This window comes from Hypanus sabinus, chromosome 20, assembly GCF_030144855.1.
Source record: "Hypanus sabinus isolate sHypSab1 chromosome 20, sHypSab1.hap1, whole genome shotgun sequence".
NCBI classification, from domain to species: Eukaryota; Metazoa; Chordata; class Chondrichthyes; order Myliobatiformes; family Dasyatidae; genus Hypanus; species Hypanus sabinus.
In genome coordinates, this window is record NC_082725.1 from 6931061 (window position 1) to 6946513 (window position 15453).

At 39.4% G+C, this 15453-nt stretch overlaps 1 protein-coding gene across 2 annotated transcripts in view; it reads right to left on the minus strand.

Annotated features, from left to right (window-relative positions):
• The window catches only part of azi2 (5-azacytidine induced 2), an 83186-nt gene that overhangs the window by 19082 nt on the left and 48651 nt on the right, over positions 1–15453 (minus strand). For both annotated transcript variants that reach the window (XM_059945017.1, XM_059945018.1), the window contains one exon: positions 2199–2323. In XM_059945017.1, coding sequence (XP_059801000.1) covers positions 2199–2323 — 125 coding nt within the window. The remainder of the gene's footprint in view (positions 1–2198; positions 2324–15453) is intronic.

The window sequence follows — 15453 nt, forward strand, 5'->3', positions numbered from 1 at the left end:
TATACTTTCCTCCAAACACCTTAAGATTATGCCCTCTTGTATTAGCCATTTTTAACCTGGAGTGAAAAAAAGTCTCTGGCTGTCTACTCGATTTTTGCCTCATCACCTTGAGCACCTCAACAAGTCTCCTTTCATTCTTCTTCACTCCAAAGAGAAAAGCTCACTCGATCTTTCCTCATAAGACATACTCTCTCATCCAGACAGCATCCTGGTAAATCTCCTCTGCACACCCTCTAAAGTTTCCACATCCTTCCTATAATGTGGAAAGCAGAACTGAGGACAATAAGCCAGAGTTTTATAGTGCTGGAACATTAACTAGCGGTTTTTTGAACTCAATCCCCCAACTAATGAAGGCCAGCACACTTTAGGCGTTCTTAGCCACCCATTAGCCTGTGTGGTAACTTTGAGGGAACTATGGATATGGACCCCAAGATCCTTCTGTTCCTCCATACTGCTAAGAATCCAGCCATTAACTCTGTATTCTGTCTCAAGCTTGACCTTCAAAAGTGAATGACTTTACATTTTTTCCATATTCCTGTTTGCTTGGATCATGCTGAGGAAATAGCTCAATCCCTAAGCAAGGGTACACTGCCGTAGGAGCCTGAAGAGTAATCACTCACTAAGATATTTAAATAATTTCATTCAGATTCATTTATTTATCACATGTGATCAAACTTACAGTGAAATGCATCCTTTGTGTTAACAACCAACACAACCTAAGGATTTGCTGGAGTAACCTGTCAAGTATCACTACACATGCACTGACACACCATGTCTATAATGCTTAACAATGTATTTACTCATTTAAAACACAATGATGTGACTTAAGTGAGTAATAGAGAGAAATTACATTCTCCAGTAAGATAACTATTCTTGATATTGGAACCAGGTTACTTAGGAATGAAAACAGCACACAAAGCGCAGAGGAAATCTTTAACTCACTTTCTTGCAAAGCAGTGCATGTTCAGCCAATTATGAACTCAGAAATGAAGCTCCTTGGTGGTTCAGGGAACCAAGGAATATAAAGCAAGTGCAAGTAAGCTGGGACAAGACACCACCTAACTGAATGAAGCAGTCTTGAAAGGCTACACAATCATACATATAACATAGAACAGTACAGCACAGAAACAGCCCATTAAGCCAATTAAACTAGTAATCAAACAGGCAACTAAATTACCCCCTCTGCTGACACAATGTCCATTTCTTTCCATTTTCCTCATATTCATCTTCCTGTCCAAACGTCTTTTAAAAGTCTCTATGTATCTACCTCTACCACCACCAGCCCAGGCACCCACCAATCTGTGTAAAAAAAACTTCCCCTTCACATCTTTGAAACTACCCCCTCTCACCTTCAATGCATGCTCTGTTTCATGAAAACAGGAAAACAAAAAGCCCAGTCTTGAAATAATAAACTTTATCAACACTGAAATATTTGTCAGCTTAAAAAGTACTGCTCAAATATTTTACATACAGAATTATTTGACATGTTAGAAAGAAACTGAAAATATTGAATGAATTGTCCTTGGGAAGACAAAAAAAAATCAAACCTTGAAGTAAAATGTATTTACTCAAAAAGTTAAAATTTGATAAATGTATCCAGGGAAATACATTTTCTCAAATGTCACATGTACGCATACCAAAGGCAGAAAGGTTTCACTAAAGGTAAAACACAGATAGGCTCATATCACCATTTCTATTGTGGTAAAATACTGATTTCAGTAAAGTTGTTAGAATACATAATTACTCTCCAATATGGGGTAATTCATGGCTCTCCTTGGAGACATTTTTTAAAACAAAAAATCAAAATAATTAGTTCAAGTTGTAGATATTTTCCTCAGTAAGATGAGAGATTAAACATCAAGGATGCAACAACATGGTTTAGGTCACACCTCGGCTTTGTTTGCAAAGGTTAGTTCATCGTGTAGTGCGGTAACTACGGAGGAGAAGCAAAAAGGGGAACAGAGAGAAAAGTACAGAACATATTTGTTCTGCTTGAGCAACACCTTTATGTGTGAAGCTTATCAGCATAAGATAGCCAGACCTAAAATACATGAAGGGCAGACAGTAACTTACATATTTAGACTTATCAGTTTATCATGAGATGTTAACAAGATAATATTTGATAGCTGCTCTTTTATTGGCATCGATGGAGTCAGTGGTTAAAGGTAGACCATTTCCCCTCCACTCACACTACTTACCATTCTTTGTTGAGCCGTGTGTGGCTAACAGTTTTCGCAGAAGCTCAGCTTGCGTTTTTGTCACCAAGTGTAAGTTAGACATTTCTCTCTTCAGATCCTGGTATGGTTTCTGCAGACTAACTTCTCTAAAATTTAAAAAAAACATATTGTCTACATTATCACAAATGAAGCACAGAACAACCTCATATGTCTAAAACCAAATAGCTATTATGATCAGCATAGAGGAAACAAAAAGGCCAAGGGATAATGTTTGTAAAATATGAAGTACAACTTTAAATATGAAAGACTTTTGGAAAATAATTACAGCTTTTCAGAAATATGATCTATATAGGGTGGCAGAGTAGCGTAGCGGTTAGCACAGTGGCTTTATAGTGGCAGCTACAAGATTGGGGTTTGATTCCTGCTGTTGTTTGTAGGGAGTTTGTACGTCCTCCCTGTGACCACATGGGTTTCTTCTGGGTGCTCCAGTTTCCTCTCACATTTCAAGTATGTATGGTTAGGATTAGTGAGTTGTGGGCATGCTGTCCTGGTGCCAGAAGTACGGCTACACTTGCAGGCTGCCCAACACAATCCTCACTGATTTGATTTGATGCAAATGTCGTATTTCACAGTATGTTTTGATGCAATGTGACAAATAAGGCTAATCTTCATTCTCTTTATCCTAATAATTTGTTTTATATGACTGTCCCCACATTGCCAGTTTTCATCTTTATACACTTGAGTTTAAAAAACCTAAATACATTTTTCAGTCCTAATTGTCTCTTTTTGCTCAAGGCTGGAGAGCCTAATATTTAACAATGATGTGCAATGGCCATCCATTCTTTTTGAATACCAGGCAAATTTCAGTACTTTGGGAGCAATTGTGAAATGTGATTATATACATAGAGTACAGATAGAAAACGAAAAATTTTAAAAATTCTATCAGATTCCTCCTTCTTCAGTCTTTTACCTCTTCCACCTATTCACTCCTCATTTCAACCCCTCCCTACCCACCCACCTGATCTTACCTATTATCACCTTTCAGTCTGCACTCCTTCCCTTCCCCTTCTTCTTATTCTGGCCACTTCCCCCTTCCTTCCCAGTTCTGATTCCTGAAACATTGACTCTTTATTCCATTACTGACCCGCTCAATTCCTCCAGCATTTTATGCGTGTTACTCTGGATTTCCAGTATCTGCAGGATCTCTTGTGTTAATAACAAAAACAAGTTGTTTGCACAATCAAATCATGGAAGTAAATAGATACTGTACAACTCAGGTCTGTTTGGATTCCACTTCCAAAAGAATGAAGGATTCAGTAAAACTAGGCTTGCCAGTTTACAAAAATCTAAATGCTAAGTTACTCATTAAATACTTTTGCTAACTCATTCTCATTTTTTAGGTAGAGAAAACAAGTTTTCAGAGGAAAATGATTACAAGAATCAAAGAACAGAAAATGCAACTCCATGGAGCCTAAGTGATCATGACGGAAATGGTAATTACAAAATTTTTTTAAAAATCACACTCTCAACAAAAATCTTTCCACAAATTTAAAACAAAACTAAGCAATGAATTTCAGTTTCTTCTTCTGACTGCACCAACATTACTTACTGGAATGAGGCACCAGGTGATCAAGGTCTACAAACTAGTATTGGTACAGCAATAGTTACAGACACAGCAGTGACCAGAACCAGTAATTATTGCATGGGAAACTCTTAGAAAATTGATAGGCTATCAAATTTGTAAATTGATTTATTATTATCATTTGCACCAAGGTAGAGAGAAAAACCACACAGATTAATTCACTACATGAACCTCTATCTGAAGGCATAATAGATTTACTTCAACTCCTTCTCAAACCAAGTACTAGAGATGTAGATAGCGCCACTCTGCCTGGTGCAGTACCCAGTCATCAACAACCTCACCTTGCCCATCAAGACTGAACTGTTACCTGATAAACAGAGTCTTTAACAAAAAAAAAGAATCACATTGGGGCCTGTTGCACTTTTCCAATTGGGCTACTTGGCTATGGATCTTGTCTTTTAACTTCCTTAATTACAATTTTTTTTCCAACTGAGACTCAAATGTGCTATAATATTGGAACTACTTCATACCTCAGTGAATGAGTAAGAAATTTGGAAGGGATTCAAGAATCACTTTTGCAAGTTTAAAATCTCTAACAAAATTCAAGCAACAACACATGCTTGAACTAAGAACAGAAGACACTGGAAATATTGAGGTAGGTAGGAAGGCAGCATTCAAAGTCCAAGTAAATTTATTATCAAAGTACATATATGTTACCATATATAACCCTGAGATTCATTTTCTTGAGGGCATTTACATGAAAATAAAGAAATAGAATTATTATTATACATAAACAACCAAAGTGCAAAAGAAGACAAATTGTACAAAAAAGTAAATAATATTGAATTAAATTGACTTTACTTACAGCCTTCAAATACATGAGAAGTAAAAATCTTTGTTATGTCTCCATTCAAATGTACAATTATAGTAACTTACAATAAATATTATATACAACTGGACAGTCAATATAACATAGGAATACAGTAGTGCCAGCTGAATTAAGCAGTCTGTTGGCCTGGTGGAACAAGCTGTCCTGAAGCCTGTTGCTCCTGGCATTTTTTGCTGCAGTACCATTTCCCAGAACAGTAGCAGCTGGAACAGTTTATGGTTGGGGTGTCTCAGGTCTCCAATGATCCTCTGGACCCTTTTTACACACCTGTCTTTGTAAATGTCCTGAATAGTGGGAAGTTCACAACTACAGATGCGCTGGGCTGTCTGCACCACTCTCTGCAGAGTCCTGCAATTGAGGGAAGTACAGTTCCCACACCAGGCAGTGATGCAGCTGGTCAGGATGCTCTCAATCGTGTCCCTATAGAAAATTCTTAGAATTTGAGGGGCCATACCAAACTTATTCAACACGAGTCATAAACTCCTTAACAGCGAGTCTGTAAGTTGTGGAATCAATCAATTCAGAGTTGTGGTGAGTCAAGTTATCTATCCAGTTCAGGAGTCTAAGGTGATTGGGTAATAACAATTCCTGAAACTGATAGTATGGGACCAGGTTTTAAGGAAAAATTTCATGGAAAGAGAAACAAAGTTAATAAGTTACAATCAGAAACCTTTTGTCATCATTTTGCAAAACAAACCCAAGTTGTGCCTGAAACTATTTTGTGACATCCTTTATGTTCAGAAGAAGGGTCAAGACATGGTCCAACCCGACGCATTTCAAATCGTAGTCAGGGACTCAACCAGGCATGTTTGAAGAAAACCCTGCCCAATTACCATCAGCGTATAACTTATAGCAGAGCACCAGGCATCCCAACACACCAGACCACTGTTGTACTAAGATAAGAAATACCTACTGTTCCACGCCCAAGACAGCTTGGTTAATCAGATCACTTGGCTGTCCTTCTCCTACCTGCATACTGGCAGAGGCCAAAGAACAAAGCTCCAGGGATTAGGACATCAAAGAGGTGGTTGCAGGAAGCAGAGAAGTGGTTACAGGATTGTTCTGAGTCAGAGGACTGACCGTGTTCAAGGACTCATCTGTAATCTGAATGAATACACCACGATGGTCACGGACTTTATTAAAACAGTTGTAGACGAGTGTGTCCCCACAAAATCATTCAGTCTTCCCCAATCAGAAGTGCTGGATGAACTGAGAGATCTGCAATCTGCTGACAGCCAGATCAGAAGCATTCAAGTGTAGTCACAATGAAAGTTTAAAATCTGTGTGAGCTAATCTCATATGAATACTAAATGCTGGAAGTAAAATTAACCCTTTGCTCAGGGATTTCCAAAAGGTACATTAAGGTTTGTTCATGTTTTTACTCATGACCTCTGGTAAGTAAAACACAAGTAAAATTTATAGCAACTCTGCTCTGCAGATTGCTTTCACAATGCCAGTTGAAATCTTCTAAAATTAAGCAAAAATATACATGTGATGAAGACATTGTGTGTACACGCAAGTGACTCAGTGATAAATTTGTGTAGTGAAATCCTTTCACAGGACAAGGTTTCAGACCAGACATCATTTTGTCAGATTTACAGACAAAGCTTTCATGCTAGATATAGAGATAACTTACAGAAATACCACAGAATAATCATTATCTCCCACTGTTGATAGATCTAGCCTGGGTTATTCTGAGCATCAGTGGTCAGTGGCTGTAGATATGGATTTAGATTCATGATGAAAGATGCACTGTCCCAATCTTTAATACCATTGAGAGTGCCAGAAACTCCAAACCAGTGCTTAGATCTTCCACTTGATAGCAAGTGAGAAAGATCAGGAACATTTTAAAGACAAAAGAACCCGAGTTATAGGGAAGGGTTGACTAGGTTAGGATTTTATTCCTCAGAACATAGAATGAGGGGAGATTTGATAGAGGGATACAAAATTATGAGAGGTATAGATAGGTAATTGCAGGTAGGCTTTTCTACTGCAGTTGGGTGAGACGAGAATTAGAGGTCATGGGTTAAGGATGACAGGTAAAATGTTAAAGGGGAACATGGGGGGAACTTCTTCACACAGAGATTGAAGAGAGTGTGGAACAAGCTGCCAGCATAGGTGGTAGATGAAGGTTAAATTTCAACACTTAAAGAGAAATTTGGATAGGTTCACAGACGGGAAGGGTACGGAGGGCTGTAGTCCAGCAGCAGGTTGATGGGCATACACTAGATTCCAGTTAATTGGGCCATAGGTTAATCAGGGCAGCTGTTTATTTAGGACAACTTTTAAAGAACAAAAATTAATCGAAAAAAATAGCCAGGATTCTCTTTGATTATTTGGGATAATATGCTGACTAATTGGGGCACAGGACTGTTGCTGAACATTTTCTAACTAGCATCAGTCACGTACACATCTTGTGGCCATTGGGACACTATACTGTGCTTGGCGCGAAGCTTTTCAATTGCGTTAGTTGCACGTACCTGTGTTCAAAAAGCAGTGATTTTTTTGTCACAGAGCTCACGAGAAATAAGCAGCAAGATAATTCAGAACTGTTTAGCTCACTGCAGTTTGAAGCACTCGGTTTTGGAGATGCCAGCAATGGCCAGAAGAGAAAATGAAATGATCTTACTACTTCAACAAGTCAGGATCCATGAATAATTTGGAAGTATTGATAATGATCTTGAATGTTACCTTCTGTCCCCACCAGGAACACGGCTCTCAACTGTGGATCCAAGGAGCCGTTTGCATGTGACAGCAGCCACACCTTGGCACTAGCTTTGACTGGTGGGCTAAACCAGGCTAAGAAAGCCACTGGCCTCATGCCCCAGTGAGCATGGGGCATGGCAGTCCGAGCATGTGAAGTCAGATCTACAGTAGAATCTAATCGCTACGAAGGCAGTTCTGCAATGCTATATGGAGAGTGAAGGGCATGATGAGGCACAGAGAAGTCATGGTCATCCACTACAACCAAGGAAGTCCCCAGTTGTGATGTCTACTTGTCTCATTGGGCCTGGATTTCTGAGGCTGAAAGAGTGGAACTGCCCCAGCACAAAGCTTTTCCACTTTAAAAACTTGTTTCTTGTTCTCATCAGATATTGACAACCACCAGTAGTATTAATAGTGTTATAATTTATTCTGTATTTTATTTAAATACATATGTGTTACTTTGTTAAAACGTAGCTTGTCTTTTTATACCCTTTTAACTATTTCCATGAAACTTTGGCTAATTGGGGAAACCACTTAATTAGGCCAAAACATACTGATCTTCATGTGTCCCGTTACAGGAATACAGTGCATTCTAGTGGTCACCAACCTTCTTAACCCAAGATCCCCTACCTCGGTCTTAGTGAAAGGCAAGATCGACCCCAAATCGGTTAGTCACACGCATGTGCACTGGGCAGAAAAGACCGGAGGTAAAACCCTGCAACCCGGAAGCAGAAATAATGTACGTATAACAGGGGTCACCACCTTTTTTCGCACCGCGGACCGGTTTAATATTGACAATATTCTTGCGGACCGGCCAATTTGGGGGGTGGGGGGTGTTAAACACGACCTGAATACAGCGATACTCAAAGCAGATTCCTTATGTCCAGTCTATTCTGCAATTTAGTTTCCGTGGCTCTCAGCACTTAGCTTCTGTCCCGCACTGCTCATGTTTTTTCTGCTGAAAAATCTCAACATGTTTGTCTTTAAGTGCAGGGTGCTTGGACTCAAGGTGCCAAAGCAGTTTTGAGGGCTTCATTGCCTCATTGGACAGTCTCCAGGCCCGAACTCCAGCCTCCCGCCCACCACCAGATGCCTTGGCCAGGTGCAGCTGGTCGTAGGTGGGGTGAGAGGACAAGGTAAGGGCTGGAAGTCCCCGTGCCGGGGCCGCAGCGGTCACAGTCCGGAGAGAGCGACCGACCAAGCGAGGAGTGCGACAGGGTGCGCCCACCCCCCTTGTAGGATCTATCAGCCGACAAAAGCTTGGCTTGAGGGATTACTTTCAGTAGATTGCAGCGAGGTAGCCCTCAGCCCGAATTAGGTCGTCTGCGAATATTTTAGCTCCGGGTTCCCCATGAACATTCGGTGTGCTAAACAGGTTTAGAGGCGGCGCCCATCTGTCCGCGCTCTGGGCCAGTAGCAACAGCACTTCCCGCCGGCCGCATGAGACGGCTGGTTACCCAAGGCCAACCAGTGATCCCTGGCGTGAGGTATCACTGCGTTTAGGCGACCGTTGATCTCGCGTGCATTCAAGTTCAACAGTGGGCGTGACAGGGAATGAGGAAAGGTGCAGCTGACTCATATTGTTTCACATTGCCAAATCATATCGTTTGCTCGCAGCCCGGTGGTTGGGGATCACTGAAGTACACTGTGTAGTGTGTGGCGGGGGAGCTACACACATGCACACTGTGCAGAAAGAATGGAACTAAAACCACACAACCCAGAAACAATCTCTCAACAGTATTTGTGCATTTCTTTTTCTTTTTTTTCCCCAGGATCTACTGGGAAAGTCTCAAAGATCGACCAGTCAATCACAATCGACGGGTTGGCGACCACTACTGTATTCAGATTAATATTTCAGCACAGACTAGATTGGCTGCAGGGTCAATTTCAATGCTGTAGAGTTCTATGACTTTATGACATCAAGACCATTTCCACGAAGAAGGCAAACCTTCCTCCTGACAAGGTGCTTGTAGAGTCTACCTAACATAAGAGTTGAACATTTTTCTGGGCAAAATTGTACCTGTTTAATCTGCTGCGAAAGACACTCATTGCCATTTCCCTATATAGTAATATACAGGATTAACAAGACTTGAAACCAAGATTTAAATGTTGGTCTAGACACTGCATGCCATCAAAATGGTCATCCAATATGAGCTTCTGCCTCAACCAACACTGACAGAAGAGTTCTCCCTTTCATGGCAAGATGCCATTCTGACTGGAGTATTTACTCATATCTTTAACCTCTCAGTTTAGCAGTCTGAGGTACCCACCCTTGCCTCAAGCAGGCTTCACTTATACTGCTGCCTAAGAAGAATGTGGTGACCTGCTTCAATGATTATCATCCAGTAGCACTGACATCCACCATGAAGTGCTTTGAGAGACTGATGATGAAACCCATCAATTCCTGCCTAAGAAGTGACTTGGATCCAGTCCAATTTCCGAACTGTCACAACAGGTCCACAGTAGATGCTATTTCATTGGCTCTTCACTCAATTTTGGAACAGCGGAACAGCAAAGATGCATACATTAGGATGCTCTTTATTGACTACAGCTCAACATTCAATACTGTCATCCCCTCAAAACTAATCAATAAGCTTCAAGAAATTTAACCTCAATACCTCCTTGTGCAATTGGATGCTCAATTTCCTCACCTGCAGACCCTATTCAGTTTGGATTGGCAACAACATCTCCTCAATCTCTATTAGCACAGGTGTACTACAAGGTTGTGGTGCTTAGCTCACTGCACTACTTGCTTTATACTTACTACTAAGGCTAAGCAAAGCTCCAAAGCCACATTCAACTTTGCTATCCTAGGTTGAATCAAATGTGACGACGAATCAGCATATAGGAGGGAGATTAAAAATCTGTCTGAGTGGTGTCACAACAACCTCCTCTTACTCAACATCAGCAAGACCAAAGAGAAGACTACTGACTTCAGGAGGTGGAAACCAGAGGTCCATAAGCCAGTCCTCAATGTGGGATCAGAGGTGGAGACGGTCAGCAACTATTAATTCCTTTGTTTTATCATTTCAGAATCAGATTTATCATCACCGGCATGTCTCAAGAAATTTGTTAACTTAGCAGCAGCAGAACAAAGCAATACATGATCATATAGAAAGAAAATAAATAAATTACAGTAAGTACAGTGGTGCTAGAAAGTTTGTGAAACCCCATAGAATATTCTCTATTTCTGCATAAATGACCTAAAATGTGATCAGATTTTCACGTCTTAAAACTAAATAAAAAGAACCCTATTAAATAACACAAAAACACTATACTTGTTCATTTATTTATTGAGAAAAATGATCCAATATTACATGTTTTTGTTGGAAAATGTGAACCTTTGCTTTCAGTAAATGGTGTGACCACTTGTACAGGAATAACTTCATCCAAACATTTCTGGTAACTGTTGATCAGTCCTGCACATCAGCTCGGAGGAATTTTAGGCCATTCCTCCTTACAAAACTGCTTCAACTCTGGGATGTTGGTGGGCTTCCTTGCATGAACTGTTTGCTTCGGGTCCTTCCACAATATTTCTATAGGATTAAAGTCAGTACTTCGACTCAGTCATTTCAAAGCACAAATTTTCTTCTTTTTAAATCATTCTGTTGTGGATGTACTCTTGTCTTTTGGATCACTGTCTTATTGCATTATCCAACTTCGAAAAGCTTCAGGTGTCAGACTGCTACCCTGACATTCTGCAAAATATCTTGATACAATTTTGAATTCATTGTTCCCTCAATGATTGCAAGCTGTTCAGGCCCTAAGGCAGGAAAGCAGGCTCCTTCCACCATGCTTCACAGTTGGGATGAGGTTTTAGTGTTGGTGAGCAGTGCCCTTTGTCCTCCAATCATAGCAATGTGCATTTCAGCCAACAAGTTCAACTTTTGTCTCATTTGTTCACATGCAAACATTGAACCAGAAGCATTGTAGAACATCTAGGTGGTCTTCTGCAAACTTGAGATGTGCAGCAATATTTTTTTTGGAGATCAGTGGCTTCCTCCATGGTGTCCTTCCATAAACATCATTCTTGTCAGGTGTTTTTCTTATACTGGACATATGAACAGAGAATTTGCAAGTTCTAGAGATTTCTGCAAGTCTCTTGCTATTACCCTTGGGTTCTTTTTCAGCTCCTTCAGCATTGCACATTGTGCTCTTGGTGAGATCTTTGCAGGGTGTCCATTCCTAGGGAGAGTAGCAACAGTACTGAGTTTCCTAAGTTTGTAGGCAGTTTCTCTTACCATGGACAGATGAACACTCAGGTCCTTAGAAATGCTTTTGTAGCCTTTTCTGATTCATATATTTCTAAAATTCTTCTAAGGTCCTCTGAAAGTTGTTTTGATTGGGGCACAGTGCACATAAACAGATCTTTCTTGAAAAGAGCAGACTCTGTCAGTAATCTGGCTGCGTGTATCTTTTTGTAGGGCAGGGCATCTCTACAACCCACACCTTCAATCTCATCCCATTGATTGAAATACTGGACTCCAAATAGATTTCGTAGAAGGCTTTACCCCAGAGGTCCACATACTTTTTCCAACAAATACATGTAATATTAGACCATTTTTCTCGATGAATAAATGAACAAGTCTAATGCTTTTAGTGTTATTTATTTAATTGAGTTCTCTTTATCTAGTTTTAGGACTTGTGTGAAGATCTGATCAGATTTTAAGTTATACTTATTTAGAAATAAAGAACTTTCGGCAGGGTTCACAAACTTCCTAGCACCACTGTATGTGTATATATATATATATATTGAATCGATTAAAAATAGGACAAAAACAGAAATAGTATATTAAAAAAGTGAGGCACTAGAGAGGCTAGTACCCAAAATGAAATTGACTACTTTACAACTTTCTGTTGCATCTTCCAGTCCTGTGCAATAGCCCCCCCACCCAAAACCAGACAGTGATGTGGCCTGTCAGAATGCTCTCTGCAGTCTACCTACAAAAAGTAGTGACTACGGCCCAGTACATCACAGACAAAGCTCTCCCCACCATTGAGCACATCTACACAGAGTGCTATCGCAGGAAAGCAGCATCCACCACCAGTGACACCCCCACCACCTTGGACATGCTCTCTTCTCACTGCTGCCATCAGGAAGGTGGTACAGGAGCCTCAACTTACTACACCAATACACTTTTTACTGGCTTTCATCAGATTACTGCAAAACATTTTTTACTGGCTTTCCAAAGCAGTCTATTGATGAACATCAACCCATTTGGAAATTCACTGTTAGACTTCTAACTAAAACCAGGATGAGTAAGTATATCACTCCTGTCCACTCTGCATTGACTTCCTGTATCTTTTAAAAATTGATTTTAAAGTTCTCTTACTTGTTTTAAAAGCTCTCGGTGGTCTGGGACCGGAGTACATCGCAAAATCACTTTTGTTTTATCATCTTGCGCAAGCTCTCAGGTCTCCTAATTTTAAACAATCTCCCTCAAAAGATAACTGGCAGGTCTTTTTGGAACTATGCTCCTAAACCATGGAACTCAATAGCTCAAGAGATGCAGACTCAATTGACATTTAAATGCCAGTTCAAAACCTATTTATTTATCTTTGCTTTTAAGTAACAGTTTTCTGTCTTTCATTTTCACATTTGCACTTTATTCCATTATAAGGCATTTGGAAGAACATCGTTCGTATGAAAAGTGTTCCATAAAAAAGTTTCATTATTATTTAGGATGATATTAAGCTTTTGGAGACTTGCTGAAAATTCATTCAACACTGCTGATTTGTGTCTTGAACTTGATGACATAGTTTTGGAGTGTCAGGAGGCAAGTCACTCACCACATATGCCAAGCCTCTGACTAGTTCTTGTATTCACAGTTGGACCATTTGAGATTCTGGTCAATGATAACCATATAGGCTTTGGCTGGGATGCTCAGTAATGGTGATATATTTGGCCTTTGAACTGCAAAAAAGTAACTTTTTAACCATCTACATCAATTGTGAACACCAAGTAGGAAGTTCAAAATAGAACAAAATCAACTCTTTGTTCTGTGAATTTTTGGTGAAATTTGAGGAAGTTGTAAAGTCAACATTTTAACACTCAAGGTAGCATGGTAGCATTAGAACAGTTTTTTTTACAGCACCACTGATCATCATTTGGGGTTTTAATTCCACCGTTGTCTGTCTGTAAGGAGTGGGTTTCTTTCAGGTTCTCCAGTTTCCTCCCACACTCCAAAAGACCTATGGAGTAGGATTAGTGGATTTTGGGCATGCTATGTCTGTGACACATGCAAACTGCTGTCAGCACAGTGCTTGGACTTCGTTGGTCATTGACACAAATGGCACATTTCAAACTTTTGATGTACATGTGACAAATAAAGTTAATCTTTCTTTCGTGATATATAATCTACATAGAAATTATAGTACAGAAGCTATTTGAACTAATGCACACCACTGGTGTAGTAGTACCTTGCTAATTTTACTCAGTCCAATGACTTGCAGCTACGGAATTATGAATAGTTTATTCAAATCCCAGTTAAATGTTTTTAAAAATTGAAAAATAAATTATTGATATGTCCATATTAGCAAGATTTGTATGCGAAAAAGGATAACAATCAAAGAGATGACAAGCCTGGACTTAATTAAAATGTTTCAATATCTCAGAGTTAAGAGAAATACAATAGCAGAAGTAAAAACAGACAAGAAGCAGGAAGAGGAGAGGATGTTTCCTATAGTGCGTGAGTCTAGGACTAGTGTAGAAAGATGACCCTTTAGAACAGGGATGATGAGGAATTTCTTTAGCCAGAAGAATGGAATTTGTTGCCACAGATGACTGTGCAGGCCAAGTCATTGGTGTATATTTAAAGCAGAGATTGATAAGTCAAAGAGGGAGAGGCAGGAGAATGGAATTAAAAGGAATAATAAATCAGTCCTGACCGAATGGTGGAGCAGACTCGATGGGCCTAATGGCCTAATTCTGCTCCTATGTGCTATGGTCTATGATGCTAATTCCATCAGTGAGCAGACACTGAGCAATATTGTTGAAAATGTAACTGAGCTGAAACAAATAGTCGGTAACCTCTGGACCTTTACATAGTCTAAAGTCATGAAGAAGCAAATAGCGTTTTCTGAAGGAATATGTTACAATTTTATTTAATCTATCTTTACATCTTGCAACCATTGTTCCAGTAAATTGTAAAGTATTAAAATGAGGTGCTTTATTTATGCTTGAGCTCCTTCTACAGGAGGAACCTATAATTACTGATATTAATGAGTCACACTGAGAGAACATTCAAAATCTTGGTAAAGCCTCAAAGAACGTTATAGAAAAATCAAATACTTCTGAAATGTGCTCATTACTGAAACAAACAGTGCAGACAATTTGAAGACTACTTGTTCTCAGAATAGCAATGGAATAATAAATGGGTAATGTTTTGTAATATTATGTGGCATACAATAAAACACTAATAATAAATTAGTACCAGAATTGGATCTATTATCACATGTTGAGAAATTCATTGTCTTGCAGCAATGCAGTGCAATACATTAAAAATGCTATGTTACAATTAAAAATATTAGAAATTGCAAAAAGAGCCCAGTTCCTCTTCAAAATAGTGCTATGGGATCATTCACATCCTCATGTGAGAGCATAAGGACCTTATTTTAATATTCCCTTCAAAAGGAATAGCATGTAACTCATTAAAAGATTTGGTTCTTTACCACAAATTCGGAATTGACAAAGTGAAAAAGGTTTTGATAAATATGTTATTAAGAAGTTAGTCAAGATTCAATCAGAACTGGCTGATTTCCATCCTTTATAAATTTGTTTTTGGGATCTTCCATTTTCATTTATTACTTTTGAACACAGCGGATTGCTTGGACATGAGAGACAACCACATGGCCTTAAACCTGGAATCACATTCAGGTTAGACCAGACAAGCTAAGCCAAATTGAGCAGATTTCTTGCAGTGAATGACACCAATGAAAGTTGTTTTACAAAGAATCTCATCTTCAAAAATTTGCAGGTGAACTTTCAAAGTTCAAAGTAAACTTAGCATTAAAGTATATACATTTCCCTATATATTACCCTGAGATTCATTTTCAGGGGCTATTGAATGAATTTAAATTCCAGTATTGCCAAGGTAGGA